The 22,690-nt window shown below is 45.0% G+C and overlaps 1 protein-coding gene across 1 annotated transcript; it reads left to right on the top strand.

The window, feature by feature from the left end:
* The first annotated feature begins 17,099 nt into the window (after positions 1 to 17,099).
* On the top strand, positions 17,100 to 21,912 carry LOC6725240 (protein mab-21). The gene is made up of 2 exons (XM_039296522.2): positions 17,100 to 18,229; positions 21,043 to 21,912. Exons 1-2 carry the CDS (start codon positions 17,482 to 17,484, stop codon positions 21,390 to 21,392), a joined length of 1,098 nt encoding a protein of 365 aa, XP_039152456.1. The 5' UTR covers positions 17,100 to 17,481; the 3' UTR covers positions 21,393 to 21,912.
* The last annotated feature ends 778 nt before the right edge of the window (positions 21,913 to 22,690 follow it).

Below are 22,690 nucleotides of genomic sequence, written 5' to 3'. Positions count from 1 at the left end.
GCTGGAAAAGTTAACCAAGTGCGGCAACCGGTTTTGGCCAACTCATTCGCCATCGCAGTGCGCTGCGCACAAATGCAAATCCTTATTGGCAGGAATCTGGCGATCTTGCGGGCGCTCGATAATTAGCCATGCCTGTCACACAGGCCCAAAGATACACCCTCGAGTATCTGGTGAGGTGAGTATCGGAGGCAGGGTGGAGTGGAGGCAATGAGACGAGAGGTGGGACAGTGTCATAAAAATGTATAATAACAATATTTCAATGTCGCAGCGGGACATCATTGTTGCCATGTTAACGCTTATTTTTTGTTTACATTTTTATAATTTCCAGCGCTTCGGCTTAAAAAGCCAAAAACTTTGAAAACACACATACACAACTGAAACTGAGGCAATATAAACGAGCCGGGTTTTGGCAGACAAAAGGAATTTCGCGGTATTTTCACGCTTGATGCAACGGCCAAACAGAAATCAGGGATTGGGATTGGGATCGGAATCGGGATCGGGATCTGGGGATCGGGCATGGTGGCTGCTCCGGTTTTGGGTTTCATTCAAAGGAAACGCTCCGTCCTTCACTGCTTTTGGCCACTGCGGATTAAAATGATAACAAGACTTCGGCGACCAGCTTTTGTTTCGTGCACTGAGAAAAATAAGGATATTCAATTTTTACGGGATTATTATAACTTACTAACATTGCATTTTCCAACATACATGTAGATACATCTTTATAACATAGTTCTTTGTATTTCACATTAAAGCATCGCCCTATTCGATTTCTTTCAGTGTAGCATGGGTTGTTCTCCCTTCAGAATGAAGATGAATACAAAAAAACGAGGCACCTGCCTGAGTTGCTCTGCTGCTTCCCTTTTTTGCCCAAAAACTGTCTTCTTTCCGACTTCAATTCTGTTTTTACGCTTGAATTTCTCGGGACTGTTTCAATTTGGCCCTGAAAGGAGCATGTTTGTAATCGCGTCAAGCTCGCGAAATGCAATGATCTATATGAAAGATACGATTTTGGGGCACTTAAGTGACTTACGGAAACTCAAAGCAATGTTTCTCATGCAGCCTTTTAGAACTGCACAGTAAGTTCCAACGGTTAGCCAGATGTATATTATTTATTATAAACAAAGCCGCCACTAATTCGATTGTTTTGCATCATTAGGCATCGTACGGAGTGCTCCCAAGGCGATCGGAGTTCAATTATGCCCACCCCCCTTTGAAATGTCCCGAGAAGCGACCACCCACCCATTCATCTACTCACCCATTCGTTAACGATCCAACTGGCGATCATCATCCGGAGTACAAAACATTCTCTGAACAGCACAGAGCTCGGAACACGGCGCACGAATGTTGGCCAACAACTCAATTGGGTTTTGGATTTTATGGCTTCATCTGCGACTGGCTTTATGGGGCATAATTAAAAGTTTATGGTTAACGCCGCCCATCGGCGTTGGGCATTCCGAATCCGGGGAGCATCCAAATGGCGCCCGTTTCAACCATAAAATGCGGCATTAAATCTGCACAGCATTTGCCTAAGACAAAAGTGATCGGGTGGCACTGTGACTAAGGTCTGTTATAAAGATTATCTTTATGGATCGTGTTGCCGTTTAGTTTAATTCGCCTCAGTTCACATTCGATCCCATTCGATTCGATCCAATCCGATCAACGATCATTTCTCCACAGGTGGCACTTTGCTACACAGAGGCAAATCAAAATCATTAACATTTTCTTTTGTTTTGTTAAGTTCTCATCTTTAAACAGTTATTGGTAACAATGGGACTTATCACTGCACAATATATTAGTTCTGATTTTTCGCTCAGTGTAGGAATATTTTCGGTTGTGTTGTGTGTAATAAAATCTGCATAAATCATCGCCGGATGGGATTGGACTCGTTCTGCTCGTTTCGATCTCTCTGGGTTTCGGTGATTCTCTGGGCTGTGACCTCTTTGGAATGGGTATCTTCTGGCGGATTGGGATTGGGATGGGGATCGGCGATGGCTAATGAGGGCGTTGCCAATATGTCAATTTGATCGCCCCGCAATAAACGCATTTCGTTTCGTTCCGCTCAAGCCAAGCCACCGACTTTTTCCCATATGATAAATGATAAATGAGCCGCGCGTGCCCCAAAAGCCGATCTTTAAGCCGGGGTCATCGCTGGCTACCTGTATTTGTGGCCAGTCGAGTCCACCAGGTGCTATTTTGATGCATGGCCCACCATCAATTAGGGGCGCAATTGATTTTCGCCGTCTCAAATTGATGGACGCCTATTTGTTTGGGTTCAACGGAGCTCTCTCGGTGAGATCTCAAACATATCTCATATTCCGTATGGCAGATCTCCGAACTCCGATCCCCGATCTCAGATCTCTTGATGGATAAGGCGCATTAGGGCCGGCCTGACATAATGGCCTTTTCAAGATGACACGCCCCGGTACAGGAGTTCTATCCGATCTGCAACGATCCTATCTTATCTCATCCCATTCCATCTGGAACTCCATTCGGCTGACTGGAACGCTTCTTCTCTATTTTTGCAGATCTTTTTGCGCCCCATTCATCAGCGCATTTCCGCTTTTAATTATTGCCACGTCGCATTTGCCGCTGGAATGACATGCAACCAAATTGCCGGCGATAAATTTTGTGCACATTTCAGCACAGAAAAAATTGCAGCAAAATAAGAGCAGCGTGAAAAACACACGCAGCACGCATATATGTACATATCTATATAAAACTGAGTGTAAAGAGTATTCATACAGTTGCTAATTGGCCAAATATATTTTCAAATTATCAACATAAAAATATAGAAAGATTTACATTCTGATTATACTTTTAAACTGATATTCCAATCGATTTGATGTACGTACACAAACTTTTGCGACCCACTGTATCCCATAGGGGAGTGCAATTTTCTGGATCGAGTTGCGAGGATTGCCAATTACATGCAACTTAACATAATTATTTGTCACCAGGCGGCGGACAAAAAAAAACTTAATGTTAGCTGGGCGAGAACGAGAGGGCTGTAGGGTGAGAGCGAGAGGCAAGAACGCACTGGAATGCTGGCAGCAATTGGCGCGCCAACAAATTGCTGGAATAATTACGCACACATTTACAGATTGATTCGTCGCCGTTGACAAAAAGGCATTAAAAAAAAACCAGAAAACAAGAGACAACTAAAAAACCCTGAAGATGTGCAGAGTGAGCGATCTGAGATGTTGCTGCTGTGCAGATGTGGATGCTGCAATTCATTGATGAACGTGAGGTGTCAAGCAAATTGACTGCCAAGCTTATCGCGCCGTTCAAAGGCGTGGATGGCCCATTTGGCAGTGGGAAAGGTGCATAAGCGTGGGCTAGAAATATCGACAGAATCGATTTTGCTTATCGGGCTATTGGTCACTTTGGAACAGATACAGGAATTGGTAGGGGAAATACAAGATAGGGAAGTAATAGAAAACCAAGCCATCAATATACTTATCTGTAAGTTCAGTAGTACTTCTTTTTGCTAAGAAAGTTAGAAGTTTGCTGGTTCAGTTAGCCCCCCTTAAGAAAACGCCCCTGGACTTTCGAAGAATTCGCCGTTTACGTGAATTACGCTCAAATTACAAGAGGCAGTAAAAAAGTCCAAGAAATACCTGAAAGACACGCGGACTGAAAATAGCTGCGACGCACTGAAAATGCAAGGCAAATTAAAATTTCTCGCAAATCGGCAGACGTGCCTGGCCAACAGGATCCTTAATGTTCGGGTATTATCTGTCCATATTCGACCATATCTTTGTTTACACAGCGCAAAAATATGAGCAACGCTACGAACTGGTTTCTAATTTCAAATTTGTATTTTACTTTACACCATTTGTTACCCCTTTCGATGTCGCATTTTCTCCATTCGCGCCCATTGAGCTCGTTAGGCGATAAGTTTATGCGGCATTAAATTTTATGCGGCCATAAAACAAACAAATACGCCTGCTACACTGCACTAAGGCAAATATTACGGCAACTGAACACGATAAAACATCAAAAACACAACAGGAACAGGCCATAACAATAGCCGGCAAATGGAATGCGCCCTGCGAGAGGAGTGGGAGTTGGATTGTGAGCATTTTGAGCAGGAACAGGAGCAGAACCCAAAAAGGGAACACTTTTTTAGGGGCAAAAAGAAGCCATTGAGACTGCGACTGCGCGTGCTCGGCATGCAGGGCGTATACATAACGTGGAGTGGGAGTGGAAGTGGTAGTGGCGATATAAAGTCTGGAAAACATGTTGCTTTACGCCCTGCGACAACTCAACTTGGTCCATTGACAATGGCCAAACTGGCCAAATATGGCCAACAATTGTTGCATTGTTGTACGATCGAAAGAGTGTGTCGCGGAGCCTCTAAAAAAGTAATTAATATGTTACGACTAGTAACGAACTAATGAAATCCATCTTCTTCTCTAAGCGTCATTTTGTTCAGTGTATGGGCACAACATATGTATGTTGCCCTGCTGCCATTCGATGTCGTGATTATGCGTCGTAATTCGAGTCTAATCGTCGATTAATATTTATGGAAACTGCATAAGCAAACGGAAAAGGTTCCGCCGGGACTTTTCCAATGCAACCCAACCTCTGGCAGAATTATTCGCTCCCTATCTTCTATCTAATCGCGTGTCAAATCGCGGACAGTTTCTCACTTTTTGACATCGTTTTGATGGTAACCCAAAACCAAAGTTCGCCATCGCGATAAGGCGGAGAAACAGGATGAAAAGAGCCAAGGAGTGGGGGGAATCCTCGAAGGAGGGACGCGGAACCCTCGGCTATAAAATGATTAACAAGCCCGATAGGCCGTGTGCCTTCCTTTGTGGCCCAAACAATTACGTTGCCACTGAAATTTGCCACTTTTCCGCCCTCTTTGCCATTGTTTGCCCCTCTTTTCTTTATGTGTATATAGGTGAGCGCTGCCACAGCTGTTCTAATAAATAATAATAATGCATCAGCGATCACTGAACAATGGGGTACATAATGCTCTGCCTCTGCTGGTTATCTTCCCTGTAGATTAGCCCACGAATTTGCCATCTTCCCAATATTTATTTACTTAAACTATACAACGAAACTGGTAACATGTTTTAGAACGAATTAAATATGCTTGGTTCACCCTTTTCCGCTGTACTACCGCAATTAGTCGCCACAAAATTTATGTAAATTTCGACGTGCGGGAAATATGTATGTCCTTCTCGCAGGATTCTAGTATTTGCCACCTGCAGCAGCGGAAACTGAGACGGAAACCACAAGACCAACACAACAGGAGCCATTAAATGCAGCCGTGCGCAGAAGGAGGACAGCAAACGATGTGGCAAGTTAATTCCCCAATGCTCATAATCCAATAGATTAATGGGGCGTACGCGTATCCACCTCTTCGAATTTATGGGCGTGGCCGTGTTTTTATTTAATGAGCGCGACAAACTTTCGACATTCGTGCGTTCCTCGAACGATGATTTATGCGGCTGTTCATTAGGTTCATTAAAAGTGAAAGGATGTCTGATCGCTGGATCGTTGGATCGCTGGATCGGCAGGTGGCTATGTGGTCGATCTTCGATCTTCGATGATCTCGACTCGTTCTGGGCGTTTATTTGTTTGTTTGTTTGTTTGCTTGCTTATGCGCCCCGAAATGAGCCGTAACTAATAAATGTTTACGACTCTTCCAACCCCGAAGATTCCACGATCTGCGTATCGGGGAAAAGTGAGGAGCTGCCGAGGAGGAGACCGCAAGTGTAACCGAACAGCCCAAATGAGCACAATAAAAATCATTTCGAGCGGCATTAAAATGACACATTGTGGTCCCCAAGCCCTTGTATTTTATACCATTCTTAATTACACTGCACAAATAAAAGCAGAAGATGGCACTATTATTGGAGAAGTTGGATCTAGGCAATGGCTGCTCCTAACTGAATCACTGCAATCAAAGTTATGACTGATCCTTGAGTCCCACTGTACCAAGTACCAAGTGTGTACCACTTGGTTAAGAGTTTATAATATTTTCTTCGAGTGCACCCCTCTCGATTGCCATCGGGTCAGCAACTCTTGGCCGGGCGCCACTCAATGGGTTGGCGGCAGGTCAGCGGCGTCTTCGCCGGCGGACAACCCGCAGCGCCCGAGGAACAACAAAAACCGCACCACACCACACACAAGAAGGCACAACTGACTCAGAAAAAAAACAAAAAAAAAAAAACAAAATAAAAGGAACTGAGAAAACAGCAGCCGTAATGAGCTGACAAAGGCCAGAAAAGTGAAAAGGTGGAAATTACTTGGGCAACGCATCGATAACACGCGTGGCTCATTGTTCGCTCACAATTGATGCGGTCACAACAGCCGTACAATGGCATTATGCAGGTTTCACACTGGGAGTTTTATTAACTTCAACTGCAAGAATTGTACGAAAATATGATTTCGTAGCTATAACTCGGCCAAAATAAGTAGCACAATAAAAATAAACACTGTTTTGAGCAGCGGGCAACCTAAACTTTCGACCCAAATCCCAATCTGCAGACTTTTGAAAAATTAAATTTTTTTCAATTTTTTGCATTTTTGGTAAGGGGTAACATCATCAAAATTTGCGAAAAATGGTCAAAATTTAAAGTATCTAGGCTGGTATACCAATCGATTGGAAATTAAGCTACGATTTCAACGAGGTATGGCATTCCATATTTGGTCGATTCTTCGCATTGTTATGGTTAAAAAACTGATTATAATATTCTAAAAAATATGGATGTAGAAATTCAGCAAAAAAATAAATGTTTTTTTTTGGTTTTTTGCCTATAAATCGGTCAAAATAAGTCTCACAATAAAAATAAACACTGTTTTGAGCAGCGGGCAACCTAAACTTTCGACCCAAATCCCAATCTGCAGACTTTTAAAAAATTAAATTTTTTTCAATTTTTTGCATTTTTGGTAACATCATCAAAATTTGCGAAAAATGGCAAAAAATTAAATTTTCCAGATAGCAACACCCATCGATTGCGGATTAAAATACGAGCCCAGTGAGGCATAACATTCCATATTTGGATTATTTTTGACGTAGTTATGGCCAAAACAATGATTATTTTCTTAAAAATTTCATTTTCTTCGACAACATTTTAGAACTCATCGCAAATTTATTAAATTATGCATAGTTTGTGTAGCACATTATGTAGCTGTGCTAGTTCTATGGCTTTCCCCTTTCCCTTACGCATAATACTAAGAAAGTATTGATCAAACTGAAAGAAGTACGTTGACAACTTTAGGAAAATACACATTTTCAAGGGACGAAAATGGGAAAAGGGACTGGAGGATACGCCGAAGTCCAGTGCACGAAGACTGATGGTCTTTTTATCTAACGTCCAGGGCGATAAGGATGATGTCGGTGTAGGCGAGCCAGGTGGATGAGGGTCGGGGATCGAGGATCGGGGACCGGGTCTCATCTCCATGTTCTTCAAACAGTTGGCGATCGAAACTGCGGCCTGTCAGCGGACATGCCCGGCCTATAAATCATATGTTCATTGAGCCCACGCCCCCAACTCCCTGAATTTCTATCCGCTGCCGTCTGGGTGACATTTTCCACCTCCATCTATGTATGTATGGGCATACCCGCTTTTTATTCGACTACTTTTTATCGTGCTGGATCAAGCGATCAATCCAATGGCACAGGTAGGAAAAACAGAAAGGTGAAGGGAGTGGGAGCGGGGAAAACAGGTACAGGTGCATTGATGGCATTTTAATTATTGCGCCCATTGCGACGTTTATCCAAGCAAACAAGAACCCAAACCAAGCCGAGATGGATCCTCTTTGGGGCCTTGGGATCTGTGTTCCATGGGGCTGAGTCCGACTTGCAAATATAGCTGGCAGGCGTGAAATTTCCCCAACGCGGTGGGTCCATTCGTACAGTGGGCACTCGCAGAGATGTGCATCGAAATCGGAGTCGGGATCCGAGGCAGGTGAACAAACTGCGCTGCAAGTGTCCGCCCCTCCATAAAGGAACACTTTGCGAGGACTGTAATTACGCACGGCTCGCTATTTGTTTTGCTTGCCAGGACAGTGGGTAAATATCCTTTTCACACTTGATTCTATAATTGGTTCTTACTTGCTGGCTTAATTTAACATGTTGTTTTTAAATCTCTTAGAGGGATACTTTTAAAGCATGATCATAACAAGATATTATCTGAATTTAATATTTAATTCTATTAAAATAGCTCCACTGTGGCTTATTCAATTAGCTAAGTACCACTGTACGCTGATCGCGACGATCGCACGCACGCACATTTCACTTTATTTATGAGGCGTGCGCGGTGGGCGTGGCCCGCTTGTTGATCGGCGCTACATTCCAGGCCCCGCCACGCCCCCCTCTCAACCGCCCCTTGCGAGCGTTTTCAATCAACGTTCGTTCCCGGGGCTGCCAGGCGAAGACAAGCTCGGACCACCCTTTTAATGAAGCCCTAATTACAGTCTTTATAACAAAAGGTGATTACCAAAGCAAACCAACAACACCAGGCCTCCAATGCAAGCAGAACCGAACTGGGTTCTGGAATGGGTATGGTTATATGGGATCGAGATCGGGCCACATCAACGGCTCTTTAGCAGAGAGGGATTGGGTCTTCTGATCGCGTCTTCCGCCTTCGGGGCTCTCGAGTCTCTGAGTCTTCGGTCTGGGCCAAAACGCTGACTTTGACTTGGGTAGCCGGTGGAAGAGGAGTCTCCAGATCTCCCCAACCTACACTGCGAAAATCTTTAAGAACATACCTTCAGAAGTTAACCAATTGACTTAAAATAGTTTTTATCAACTGGTACTTTTTTCGGCCAGTGCATCCCCTTCTCCTTAGCACTGCCCATCATCGTCGCATTATTTATAACTTTTCATGTTTAAATTTGTAATTTTGGCGCACTGCAAGTCAGAAGAATCTCGTGACTGGAGCTACTCTTCACCTTGCCGTCTTTCTTCGCCCCACGATTCTTCTGCCTGCCGAAGCTGGTTGAGCCTTGTAAATATTGATTTTAATCGAAATTGCCCTAAATTGCTTGTTTTTCATGTGCTCGGCTATGCAATTTAAGACACTTTTGCTGTGAACAAAACTGCGTGTGGCTAAAATGAGAGGAGAGGACAAAAAATAACGCACAGGTAAAAGAAGTGGGACCAAACAAAAGAATACAAAAGAGTGCTTAACTAAAATTTAATTTAGAGCAGAGGCTCTTGAGTAGATTAATTATTAATCACCTATTTTGATAGGTAGGGTAGTATTTCCATGTCGCATATCCATGCGATTCTTCATTTCGTTCAAAAGCAACCCATATTATCCTTATCGAACGAGAGGACTCTGGTTTTGCATTACGCCATTTGCAAGTAAAACATCAATAAGCCGCACCATAACCCAAGCGATCTGAAAGCCCACTTGAAAGGAAACCGACGTCCTGCCGACAGAGAGCAACTTATCATGTCCAAATTAAGTTCAATCCCAAATAAACAAGCCCAGCTACAAGGGGCATTGCAATGAGGCAAAGGGGAGAAACAATAACAGCTCCAGTAACCAGGACATGGGCGTAGTTGGAATAACTTAAGGAGGTATATTTTGCAATCTATCCCCATTTTATACCCGCTCACTACACACATGATACAGATGCGATGTCGATTTTCGATTCTTCCTGCCAACTCTATTTGCAAAGAGCCCCTGAGTGGGAGGCTGATGGAGGGGGGTTTTTCGAGGGATTGTGGTCTCCACCGAAGGCGCTCAGCTTTTATTTCTTTCTTTTCCTTCCGCCGTGCTTGGGCCTTTGTTTGAATTAATCGAAGTGATATTTTGCTTGTCCCAAAATAATTTATCCCAGCCGCAGTCACGCTGCCCCAACTCTTTCCTCTTCCCTACACAGAGCAAAAAGTATGGTAAAGTTCGAACTTAGCAAGAAAATATATCAAAAAAGGGTAAAAAGTAAGTCTTCGGCGATCTTAGAAATATTTCCTATCCCATAATATAGGAAGGTGTTCAAATTGATCGTTTAACTAAACTATTTTAACTAACTATACATTTGTTTACTGTGTACCGCTCTGCGACTGCCCGAAGCTCCAACTGGAATCGGAGCTGGAGTTGGAGCCTTTATTGGTTTTGCGTGGCTGTTGGCCTGTTGTTTCCACTTCTCATTGGGGCGAGCGTCGAAAGCCGACGGAGCGAAATATAAATATTCGCCATACGGTGCCCCTTGATGCATTCTGACGTGAGTTGTGGCCTAAGCGCGCGTTATTAACCGCAATTTATGCGTTTTTGAAGAGAGTAACTGCGTCTTTGGCTCTGGCTGCAACTGCGAATGCGGCGCCAGCGGTGCTCCTCCTGGACTGGGGACCCTGCTGGATTCGATTGCGATACTCCGATCCTTTCTCCGACCAAATTGATTTCGAACATCCATTATGCGGCGCGAAAACGGGGGAGTTCTCTTTGCTTGATACCACTTGAGATTTATCAAGTATAAGTAATTTTATTCTTGCTCTCTCGAACTTTTCTATCAATATGAAAGGTTTTACTATTAGTCATAATATCAGAATCGTTGATGGCTCAAATGAAGACAAGTGGCACTCAGCACTTTAGGTGATAATTGTTCAAAATGAAACATTTTCAATTGAAGCGCAGTGCTTTTCTCGCTTGTTCTCACAATGGAAACGTCCAGTGGATAACGACAGTTCCTGACAGACGGCTAAGTATGAATTTCCTTTGGGAAAATACCCATTTCGTGTTGCGTTTCATTTTGTTGCTTTAGTTCATTTTGGATTTGCAAGCTCTCATTAGCATGTTGTTGTGGCACCGCACCCCTCTCTTTAACCACAAAACGTTTTCCATACGCAGCTGCCGATCGAGTTCGTTGCCTAAGTCTTTCGTTGCGTGCGTGCCACACTAAATAAAAAAAGAGAACGAACGCGACAGATAGATAGGGAGGGGGCATGGTCTGAAAGTTTATGTGCAATTAACAAGATTCGCATAAAATTACAAAACTGGCATAATTCAAGATAGCAGCATGATCAGCTCTCACAGAACTATCACAATCAAGTTGACGGCAAGGAGTTGGCTGGACAAACGGATGGAATAAACCGGCAACAGGACAAGGGACAGCAGCTAAATGGCCTGCTAATGGCCTAAAGTGTACTTGCCGATAATATTAAGCACATGTGCATCACTTAGCCGCCTCGCTGAAATTTATAAAGTTCCAATGGCCATTTGTCCGCTGTCTGCTGTCCGCCAAACGTGAGATAGCCGCTCTCCAAACCGAGATAGAGGACATAAAACCGGCGAAATTATGACCGCTGGGAGATGAAATCAATTTACATGCATTCAATTACAAATTGTGAACCATCAGAGACAAGACTCGCTTTCCAGCCTCATCGGTTTGCCGAGTTTATGGCGGGATTTGGGCAGCTCGAAATGGCCAACTGCCTTGTAACTGCCTCGTTTTAACGATCCTGCCCAGAAGATCTCGTCGTGGGTTTGTTGCGACAACTTTTGTGGCGCAGTTAAACGTTTGCATGATTTTGATTTTAATGATGCCACAGATACCAGATACCAGATACGAGATACCACATACCACGGAGAGATACTCCGGAGCTCCAGCGAGGGGGGACATCCTAATTAGCGACTGGCTGTGATGGCCATCAAAATAAACACTTGTACAATACGAGCCAACTGGGATTGCAACGTGTTTGCGCCATAAATTTGTCAACTTTACAATGGGAAATGCCACCAGGAGGAGGAAGCAAGAAGGGAGGTGCTTAGGATCCCCAAGAGAGAGAGCGGTGATCGATGGTCAGCGAGGCTCGGATGAGTATGTCCATGGCCCCCCAGTCCTCTTGCTGAAAATGCCATTCCAGTTCCGATAATGCAAAGTGGCCCTTGGTAGCCCATTTCTGGGCCATAATAGCAATTTCATGTTTATGGGCGCCAGCTCCAGTTCCCTTATCTTCCAATGCCTCTCCGAGTGCGCCTCGTTCGCCTGCAGCTTCACCCGGATTCCCGGTCCTCGCGTTGTTGGCTCGTTTAGAGGCGACTAATGGCCTAATGGCTCATCAGCGCATGTTGCGCGATCTGCAGGAATTGCATTAAATGCAAAACAAAAACCAAATATCAGCCGAACGACTGCCACTCGAAAATCGTTGCCATAATTTAAATGAAGCCGAGCGATAAGACAGCCAGCCTTCCCGGTTGCCCACTATGTGCATACATATATGTGCATATAGTGAATCCCAACCAGTTCGACTCCACTTCCCAGACTCCAGATCTCCGATTCCCGACTGACGGTCAGCGCTGCATGTGTTTTTGGTTATAATTTAAATGAGAACGATCGCTAAATGATCTCATTCCCGTCTCGATTTCGAAACCGAATGCTGTGGGAAGATCGTGGCATCCGTGCCAACCCAAAAGTGACCATGCTGCGCCACATAGCAGGCGAACTGATCAAATGGGGATCACTTAACGCTAGGTAAAATGCTAACTTCAAGTGTCTAAAGTCCCCGATCTTGGCCGTAGGTTTGCAAATAATCGCTAACAAATATTTGATTTGCAACTTTCACGATATTCAGCGGAAATAATCGATAACACTAATCGTTCCATTCGAAGAGCACTCCCTGGCATTAGGTAATTTCTTCAACTCCAGATTGTGGCCCATGCAATTACCGGCTAACTGCTACTACCCAATTACCGGAGTACCTCCTGGTCCAAAACCTTTCCTTCCTTCAACTTTGGGGAACGTGTCAGTAGTGGCTCCAGCTGGAAAGAAATAAGAAGGAGAAGATTACAGCCCGTTGACAAGGCACCAGAGCTGGGATTAATCAATTGCTCTGCAATTATCGGGGGAAATGGAAGAGAAGAGGCAACAGGAACAGTAACTGGAACCCATCAGGCCGTACAAAGCCTAATGGCCATAATGAATGGATTAAGCCAGCATTTACGCAAACGCGTTGATATTTCCTCTGACCAAACAAAATATAAATCGAGCCAACTACATGGGACCTGTCCGAATCGCAGGGGGAAGACCGGTGATCGGGGGCTAACAATTTGCATGATCCTGCCCCATTCCCAACCCCCCACCCCCCCTGCTTGCATCTTGGCATCTACTTAATTTCAAGTTGTCCGCGGAAAAACTTAAGCATATTTAACCGCATGTCGCTGATTTTAATGGCGCGGCTGGGAGAGCGGAGCGTATCTGCATACACACACAGATACATATATGTATGTACATATGCATGTATATATGGAGGGTTAAGATTTGGATGCGGTGGATGCGGGGGGAGCATCGGGCGTCTGAGCTTGTTCTCCAGTCTCATTTCGTGGCGACGCTCACGCATATTCCGCATATGCAGACGACGCGCGACGGGATGCAGGCGCCACTTGGCCAGCAAGCAGAGTCAGTTGGTTAGATCAGGGGGTTGCGACGGGTTACGGCGGGTTCCCCGGCTCTCAGGTCTCGGGGTCTCCAATGGGCATCCAATGGGTATATAGGAAAGGGCTCCAGGGCGGGCTAATGCCAGGTAAATGTTAACCGCGGAATGCCATTGCCATCTTTGCAGCCAGCTGACCTTTGCACATGCCACCACCGATTCCGAATTCGATTCCGACTCCAAAAGGGCCAGCCGGAGGGGAACCAGGAGCATATATGCATGCATGCTATATGTTATACGTACCCAAGACAAGCGCCAGCGATTGTCTTCATCAAAAACGGGGCCTGTCAACGGGGCCATCATATCGAATGACAAACTCGAGTGCACAATAAGAAAGGCTTAACCATTCAGAAGAAAACCAATATAATAAAAAAACTCAACATACAAAGGGAGGAGAACGATGTGAGGAGACAGGAGGAGAAAAGGTTATATATATGTACCGGGATTATCAGGGCTCCGGCCAGTTCAATCGGAAAATGATCGATGAGCGATCGTGTGGCAAGGTGCATCTTTGTTTGGCCTAATTAAGCCGAGTTATATGGCCTGTTTGCCCATCCTTTCCTCACTCCCCATTCATTTGGGAGCCACGAGTTCGGGGAAATGTCACTGGGTCCAGAAGGTTCCTTTGAGGTAACCCGATGATATAGTCGTTGAGTACTATGGTAATCCAACCTCCGACCGTGTGTGGCTTCTAAGAATGAATGTTTGAAAAGCTTTCGTTTTGATATCTTATACTCGATATCTACATCTTAGCTGGGGTATTATGTAACCCATTCGTGATTGATACCCGCTTATATTAATTTTAATCAAAAAAATGCGTGGGCTCATCCCTCCACCTTTTCGATAGTCCTAGAAGGTGCCAATCTTTACCTTTTCTGAAAGTTACCAACTCAGCCTGTAAACAAACAGCGACCTGGCTACATGTATCTCCTGCTTCCATCTTGCGGCCCGAATCTCCGGATAAATGAACATGTCCGCGTCAAAGTGTCGCCCGTGCAAAAGCGCCACGAAGGAAAAAGAAAGGGATTGCGCCAAAGGGGGAGAAGGAAGCAAGACAGGGGGATGGGGGTCAGAGTGTCGTGTAGGAACAGCAGCAGCTGCTGGACATCGTTTCCCAGCAAGGGACTGGAAGAAAGCAGGGGAGGATCGCCGGGCGAAGGGATGTTGCTGCCAGCGGAGATTGCAATCTTTGTGCTGCAGTTGTCGCTTCTGTTTTTGTTTTTCGGTTTCTGGTGCTGCTCCTGCTACTCCTGCACCATCAGATGCTCCTTTCCCTCCTTAATTTTCCGCCATTTGCTCATTTGCCGCGCAACCAGAAAGCGTATGTGTCCTGCAGAGAAAAAAGAGGCAATGTTCTTTATACATTATAAAAAATTAAAGTTAATTAAAGCAATATATATATTAAACTAATAAACAAACGAAAAGTTCCCATTCAAACTGTCTTTTTGTGTAACGAGTTCATGCGCAAGGGTTAGTTAAATTTTTTCCGGTGCAGATGCTGGGAGGGATTGAAGGTGGAGATCTCGTGCAGCTGATAAGCAGTGCCTCCCGATGAAGTCGTTTTTTGGGGGACCCCAAAGGAGAGCCGGCGACACACTGCCAACATACACAATTTAATTAAAGACGCGACTACCGGATAGGATTGGATCGGAAACTATCGCCGATCGATCGACGATCGCTGACACGCATAAATCCTGCACATCGATGCTAAAGATCGACGATATCGGGCTGTTGGACGGACGGAACCTTTTACGGACCTCTCGAGCTGACCTTGGCCACTAATGAAGATCTCGAGACGCCGCTCCTGCGGCTGTTGCATAATTCATTTCCAATTTATACGCCATAAAAGCGATAATGGCCGCAATTAAGTTCGTGTTCCTTTGATAATTTTCCACATTTACGCGGCCATTAAAATGATTCCGAACGCATTTTTCAGACCCTCCTATCAGCTCGCCTCATTTCCATTTCCATTCTAGGTGTCCATGCCATACCCATTCCCCATTACCGTTCCCAATCCCCGACAGGCTCCATTCAACGCTGGCTTATCGCGAAGAAAGAGAGGCGTAGAGATGGGAAAAGCATCTGGGGGAATTGGGAATATTGCATGCGTATGGATATAGGCATAGTGCGACTATAGTCCAACCCCGAGGTGTTAATTAGCATTATCTTAATGCACGTTCCGGCACACAGTTCAAATTGAATTATACATAATAATTTGTCCGCCGCTCTTTAAAGTGCAACTTAATGTTCGAGCGGACAGGCCATCTCCATCTTGCCCTCTGGACCTCGGACTTCTGGGCCTGGGCCTCCGGTCTCGGGTCTCCGGAGGGGTAAGTGGTGACCCCACCCTGGACGTAGCGCAAATATGGTGGAGTGGATGGGGTCCAGAGAGCTCGTGTTAAGCGCTCATTAATCACATTAGATATGCATTAATTCGGTAAGGAATTCAATGGCGTGTAGACGAGCGAAAGAGACGGCGGCAGTTGGTGGAGGGAGATAAATAGATACTCTCTGGCGGAAGAGAAGGAACCATTTCTTTTAGGATAATCTCTGGGAAAAGTATTACTTAGATTTTATTTGTACGGTTTTTCTTGCTATTAGCAATAATAATAATAGAATGGAATAATAATGCACATATTTTCGTGGGAAACAACTTGCTTCAGTTTAATATATCTATATCCTATATAGGGAGGTGATCCAATACTGAATTTCCGCAACTCATAACTTGACCAAATGTAACCCAATTTGCACGTGGCATACCTCTAACAGTTTGTGGTTAAGCCATCTAAAAATCTGTATTCCAATTTAGTTGATTTTTGAAAAATAATTTTTTGCCAATTTTTTGTAATTTTAATGATGGTACCCCTTTCAAAATTTTCGAAAAATGGTCAAAAATTAAAAAGTCCAGTTTCGAATATACGATATTAGTACTGCAAGAGCTTAGTTCGGGAAGGTATAACATTTGAAGATACGACTTATTTTAGCCAAGTTATGATGCATTGATTTTTCGATGAGGTGGCCTTAAAATAAAGTTAAGCCATTTTTTAATTTTTATCATTCAACAAACCATTTTGGGCTACTTACTTGAAGAGTAAACAAATCAATATCTATAATCCCAGGACTCTTTAGTTTACTTCTACTGTCTGGCACATTAGACTCGTCCTGCGATGCCCAACCCAATGTGCGCCCCCATCCGCAAAAAGCCACCAACAATTCCCCAATAACTCATTCAGTCCACCGTTTCCACCCACCAGAAAGGCAACAACAACCCCAAGAAGCCAAAACAAACAAACAAACGAGGTGAGTACTCAGTATGGGTGAGTATCTGTGTGAGCGAGGCAATGCCTAGATGCGCGTGTGTGCGTGAGAGAGTGCCAAAGGGGGCGGAGCCAAAGGAAGGGTGGCTTATAAGCCGGGCTTATCTACGGGAATATAACTATAGAATAAACTATAGCTAAAGATCTGCAGTGTTTCCCTATGCCACTTTATGTTACTTTATGTTTTTGTTTGTTTTCCAAATTATAGTTATAGCGAGAGAGAGAGCGGCACAGCCATGTTGGGGAGCAAGCGCGAAAGAGAGAGAGAGAGAGAGCGCGCGCTCGTGGCTGGAGCTGTCTCGCTCGCACTTGAAAAGGGGAGCCCATCTGGGCCGCGCAGCCAGCGGCGGCAGTGACGCCGGCAGAGGCTGAGGCAGCGGCAGTTTTCTTGCGGTGCGCCCGCCATTCGAAATCAGTCAATGTTGAGTTGACGGCGCGAGAAGACGCGGGAGAAAGAGAGCGGAGAATTGGAGAGCTAGTCGAAGAACCAGAGATAAGAATTAGGGTCCCCGTCGCTGTGCCGTCTTGCAGAATCTAACAGAATCTAAATATCACAATACAGAGATTCCAAATTGAAAGAATCACAAACGAGAAACGAAAATAATCCAAGTTGCAGAACCGTCGCTGTGCCGTTAAATTACTTATTGTTTTTTGTGTGTGACTGACTACATGTGTGCCTCCTAGGTAATGAGTGAAGTTGGCAGTGATTCCAACAGCAGAGACTAAAGACTTTTGGGCGCCACCAAGTGCCCCGCCGTGTGGAGAATGCTGGTGCCGTCGGACATGATTGCGGCGCAGTCCAAGATGGTCTACCAGATGAACAAGTACTGTGCGGACCGCGTCCAGGTGCGCAAGGCGCAGATCCACAAGCAGATCCAGGAGGTGTGTCGCATCGTCCAGGACGTGCTCAAGGAGGTGGAGGTGCAGGAGCCGCGATTCATCTCCTCGCTGAACGACTACAACGGTCGCTTCGAGGGCCTGGAGGTCATATCGCCCACGGAATTCGAGATCATCATCTATCTGAATCAGATGGGCGTGCTCAACTTTGTGGACGATGGCACCTTGCCGGGATGTGCCGTCCTGAAGCTGAGTGACGGCAGGAAGAGGTCCATGTCCCTGTGGGTGGAGTTCATCACGGCCAGTGGTTATCTGTCCGCCCGGAAGATCCGCTCCAGGTTCCAGACCCTGGTGGCCCAGGCCTGCGACAAGTGCGCCTACCGCGACATCGTCAAGATGATCGCCGACACCACGGAGGTGAAGCTACGCATCCGGGAGCGCATCATTGTCCAGATCACGCCCGCCTTCAAGTGCGCCGGCCTCTGGCCGAGATCCGCCTCCCACTGGCCGCTGCCGGGCATCCCCTGGCCGCATCCCAACATCGTCGCCGAGGTGAAGACCGAGGGATTCGATATGCTCTCCAAGGAGTGCATCGCACTGCAGGGCAAGAACTCCGCCATGGAGGGCGACGCCTGGGTGCTCAGCTTCACCGACGCCGAGAACCGGCTGCTGCAAGGTGAGTTGCCGTCGGGAAATCTTAGATGGGGTGCACGGTCGTCTATATGGAAGCTATTCAGTGTAGAGCTCTTAACTATCTTTTCCCACACTAGTTTAAAGACTAGTGCTAATGCAGATTACAACTCTTGAAGTTACATAGTTACCTTTCCTGTAACCATCCTGCCTTCTTTAAAATTCATCATATCCCGGTATCCACATTCACGCGTTTTAATTTACAAACTAAGAAATATATTTTATAAAGGGAAAGATATCACTAGATAGATTTGAAGACGCAAAAAATCCTTCATTAATCGGCAATAACTTGAGTAACATTGCTTTGAAAACTATTTCTCTCAGTGCCGAATGAGTGGCTACCGTATTTCGGGCATGTTTTGGTAGTGCCTCCAGTGTGCCCCAATCAGTAATCAGTGACACACTTAAACTGAATTGATTTATTCCCATCAAATCAGCGACTTGGTCTTGATACGCCCGTAATTGGTTGTAAATTAACCGCCGGACAGGGGGAACATCGTATCATTTTGGAGATCTTTCAGTTAGTTTTTTAGTTTAATCAGGAAGCCCAGTGAATGGTTTTAACTTACTACGAACCCTGGCTGAATTCTAATTGCCGACTTCTCCAAAGACATAGAAATTGGATTTAAAAGCTTCGATCTCAAGAGCTTACCATATTAGGATTCTATAAAGGATGCATTAATATTGTATCACTTTTGATTGTTCATTTAAGATAAGATATCAATTGAGCTTAGGATCCAAATCTCGATGTATATCTATATATATATATATAGCGAAGATTGTCACAATCAGCTTGCAGCGATTGTCACGTGGAATCTGCATAGTTGGGCGGGAAATTGCACTGCAGATTCAATTAGGCAGGGCGATAAGATGGCCGGCGATTAGCGGGGACCCACTCGCATTGAGTCGACGACTGCCCAACGAGACATCCGATTATCGGGCCCAGATATGATATGAGATACGAGCCAGCGTCGCCCGGTTGGCTACGATCATAAATCTGATGTTCGATCGATGGGGGGAGTCTCAGCCCGGACCCGGGGAGTTGGAGTCTTCAGCTCCTCGGTTTCTCAGTTTCTCAGTTTTTTTTTTTGGTTATTTGGTCGCAGCGCGACAACGCACACAAATCTGCTGATCCCCGAGAGATAAGCGCAGTCTCGGTAGTCGTAGTCCCAAGGCAGTTAGACGGTTAGTTGGTCGGACTACGGAGCTACAGAGCGAAAGAAACGGGTTTCTTGTATGAACAATGCCAATGGCTGGGCCATAAATAAGTTTCTAAACGATTTTATAAATATTTTAAATCTCGGCGATTAGATAAAGTCAACAAATAAATAAAACAACAGCCAGATGACACACGGGGGAAGAAGGGGAAAAGTAAAGAAAAAGCCACAAAGATTGGGTTTTTGGGGGGAGCTAAAAGCTGGGAGCCGAGGCAAAACAGAGAAACGAAAATCCAGCCAAAAAATCGAAACAGAGACAGTAAGAGAACAGAAACAAAAAACAGAAACCAAAACTGAAACCAAAACTGAAACCCAAATCGAAATCAATTCTAAGGCCGCTGACAACGATCTCTGATCGATATTGATCCGACTTTTTCCCCCGCGTGTTTGTCATTTAATTTAATGCTCTCCGAAAACTGAAAACGAATTGAGACCCAGACTCCGGACTCCCGACCAGCTTTCTGGGAATAAGGTGGGGTACATAAGTGTATCGATATCGCCAGATCGTGACCATAATTAGCACAGTCACTAGCAGCTCCCAAATTAACGTCCACTTGACATGGACTCGATTGGGATTGGGATTTCGATTTCGATTTGGAGGCACTTGGAATCGCACTTGTTTTGCCCGATTTGCCGCGACCCCACGAGTCGAGTGCCAATATTGTGGCAATATCGTTCAATATTGATTAGGCCAAATGTGAAGCGGAACCCGGAGCAAGACGCTCCGGAGTGGGAAAAAGCCGTAGACGTGATTATCGGACCGGAGCCGAGATTAGCCCGGCTGACATCGTGCCAACGTAGCCATGATTTATGTGCTCCAACGCACTCGGGCCACAATAAATTAGGAATCAGTCCGACTTTATACCTGTACGTCCGCCTCTCGAAGGAGAAATTGAAACCAGAACATAAGTACCCCATATACGTATATGGTTGATCAATCAAACTGAAGGGGCGAAGAACATAAAGATTGATATTGGCACAGCCTTATGATATTTGTATTACTCGAAGCTACTCAATAATACCTATCTATGGAGCATAATATATGTAAGTTCACTGGAAGGATCTCAAGTGTTTCAACTATTATTGGTAGTATGCATATACATTGAAGCTTTAAATACTTTTATTTGATATCAGCGAACGAAAGGCATGAGTCAGGGTACGAAAATCGAAAAGCTTTCTCAAGTGGTCAAAATAGTTAGCGAAACAAATGGACCGATGTACTTGAGATAGAAAGACTTCTAATGACCAAACCCATCGATCAGTTGCTGTTCAACTGACAAAGAACGATATTCAGCTATAGTTCTGTCAAAATCGTTTCGATTCAATAGCACCGATAGCATCGCATGGACATAATGATGCATTGAGCCAAGGGCAATCTTCGGAACTCCATTGTAATCCTTACCAGCAAGGCCCACCCACTAACCCAATCAATATTATATGCTTTCTTTGGTTTTTTATAGAACTGATAGGAAGTGATACTTTGTTCCCATTATATGGGACTACTTAGGCTTAACTAGACTTTAGTTTGGGGAATTACCTTACTCAGCAACTCCTTTCAATTCCTTCTTCACCTGAATTCCAGGAGCGAGTCGACGACGCTGCCTGAGCATTCTGAAGACCCTGCGTGATCGTCACCTGGACCTGCCCGGCAATCCGGTGACGTCGTACCACCTAAAGACCCTGCTGCTGTACGAGTGCGAGAAGCATCCGCGCGAGATGGAATGGGAGGAGAACTGCATCGCGGACCGGATCAATGGGATATTCCTGCAGCTGATATCCTGCCTGCAGTGCCGCCGCTGTCCGCACTACTTCCTGCCCAATATGGATCTGTTCAAGGGCAAGTCGCCGGGTGCCCTGGAGAATGCCGCCAAGCAGGTTTGGCGGCTCACCCGGATCATGCTGACCAATGTCCGTTGCCTGGAGGAGCTGTAGAGCTGCAGAGCACACACCAAGCACTAGCTACTACGAGGACCCATTGGATCTGCGGACGCTGCGGGGGCAGAACCGCCACTGGGCCTTCATTTTTTTCATACGCCTTTTGTTTTTTTAGGGGTTTGTTTTTTTCTACAACTAAAGACAAAGGATCGCAAGGATCAAGGGCGCTGGGAGGGTCGAAGCTGGGAAGGAGAAATGTGAAAGAGAGAGAGAGAGAAAGCAGTGAAATTGTAACCCAAATACTATTTGATATTTCGCTAGATCGTAACTTAAGTTTAGGTGCTTTCGAAAAGTATACGCCGCTTACAGAGTTTCCTATAATTAGAGCATACTTAGTGTTATCCATTTAGATCGTCATCGTCGCAAAACGCACAAAAGTTACCAACTAGTTACGTCCTAATGAAACTGAGACAGCCGAGCGGAGGAATATTTTCTCGTCGGTCCTAAATTATTTATTCTATGTTTTTGCCTTCTTCTTGTGAGTTTAGTCAATAAAACGTAAGTTTTTCAATGAAAATTAGCAGTGTTATTTAATTTTTTTTGGGGGGTAGGTGAGTACTTACAAGCTAAGGAAAAGACTTAACAATTTAAAGATATTTTTACATATCTTTAAGAACCATTTAGGTGATATTATCGGTTATTGAGTAGTTCTTACATATATCTATAGCGATTTTCGGTATGCGGAATATCTGTCCGAACTGCCAACTTCTCGACGGTCTCGTCCGTCGATCATCGGTTGGCCTTTTGATGTTCAGCCGGCATTATTGATAGGCCACGATTTCGACGGATTTCGATGGACTGTGGAAAATGTCAGAGGCTGACATTTCGTTGACTGTCGACAGGTTGCGCATTTTAATTGCGAATTAACAGCGATTCCGCGGACAGCTAACAATCCCAATAAACTACACACACAAACACACACGCACGCACAATTTGTGTGTGTGCCGCATGTGCCACGCCCACCCACGCCCACCGCTCGCGAGAGTGACTCAGAAAGTAAAGATACTTTTGCGCTTTCCCGTCGAATCGATGAAACATTTTGGTCACGTGTCTGTTTCGATTTCGAGCGACAGACATAACATTCAAATTAAACTTTATGTCATTCATAAATTAAATAATTTAATTTTTCCCCCATTGTTTCGTCTTGTTGTTACCATCTTCTGTTTCAGCTTTTGGCAGTCGACTGTCCACTTCTGCGGCTCTCCATTATTTTTAGCCTTAATTTATACTTTATTGCGGCCAAGTTGATTTATGCATGTGCGGCTTTTGTATTTTATAGTTGTAAATTACCCAGC

The sequence above is a fragment of the Drosophila simulans genome, chromosome X (genome assembly GCF_016746395.2).
Source record: "Drosophila simulans strain w501 chromosome X, Prin_Dsim_3.1, whole genome shotgun sequence".
NCBI lineage: Eukaryota > Metazoa > Arthropoda > Insecta > Diptera > Drosophilidae > Drosophila > Drosophila simulans.
The sequence above is the reverse complement of the archived record's forward strand: the minus strand, read 5'-3'. Positions and strand labels throughout refer to the sequence as shown.

Bases quoted from the DNA above. Each gene is read 5' to 3' on its own strand.
- LOC6725240 (XM_039296522.2), top strand. From the start codon at position 17,482: ATGCTGGTGCCGTCGGACATGATTGCGGCGCAGTCCAAGATGGTCTAC. The intron at 18,230-21,042 runs GTGAGTTGCCGT...CCTGAATTCCAG, and splicing joins CGAGAACCGGCTGCTGCAAG to GAGCGAGTCGACGACGCTGC.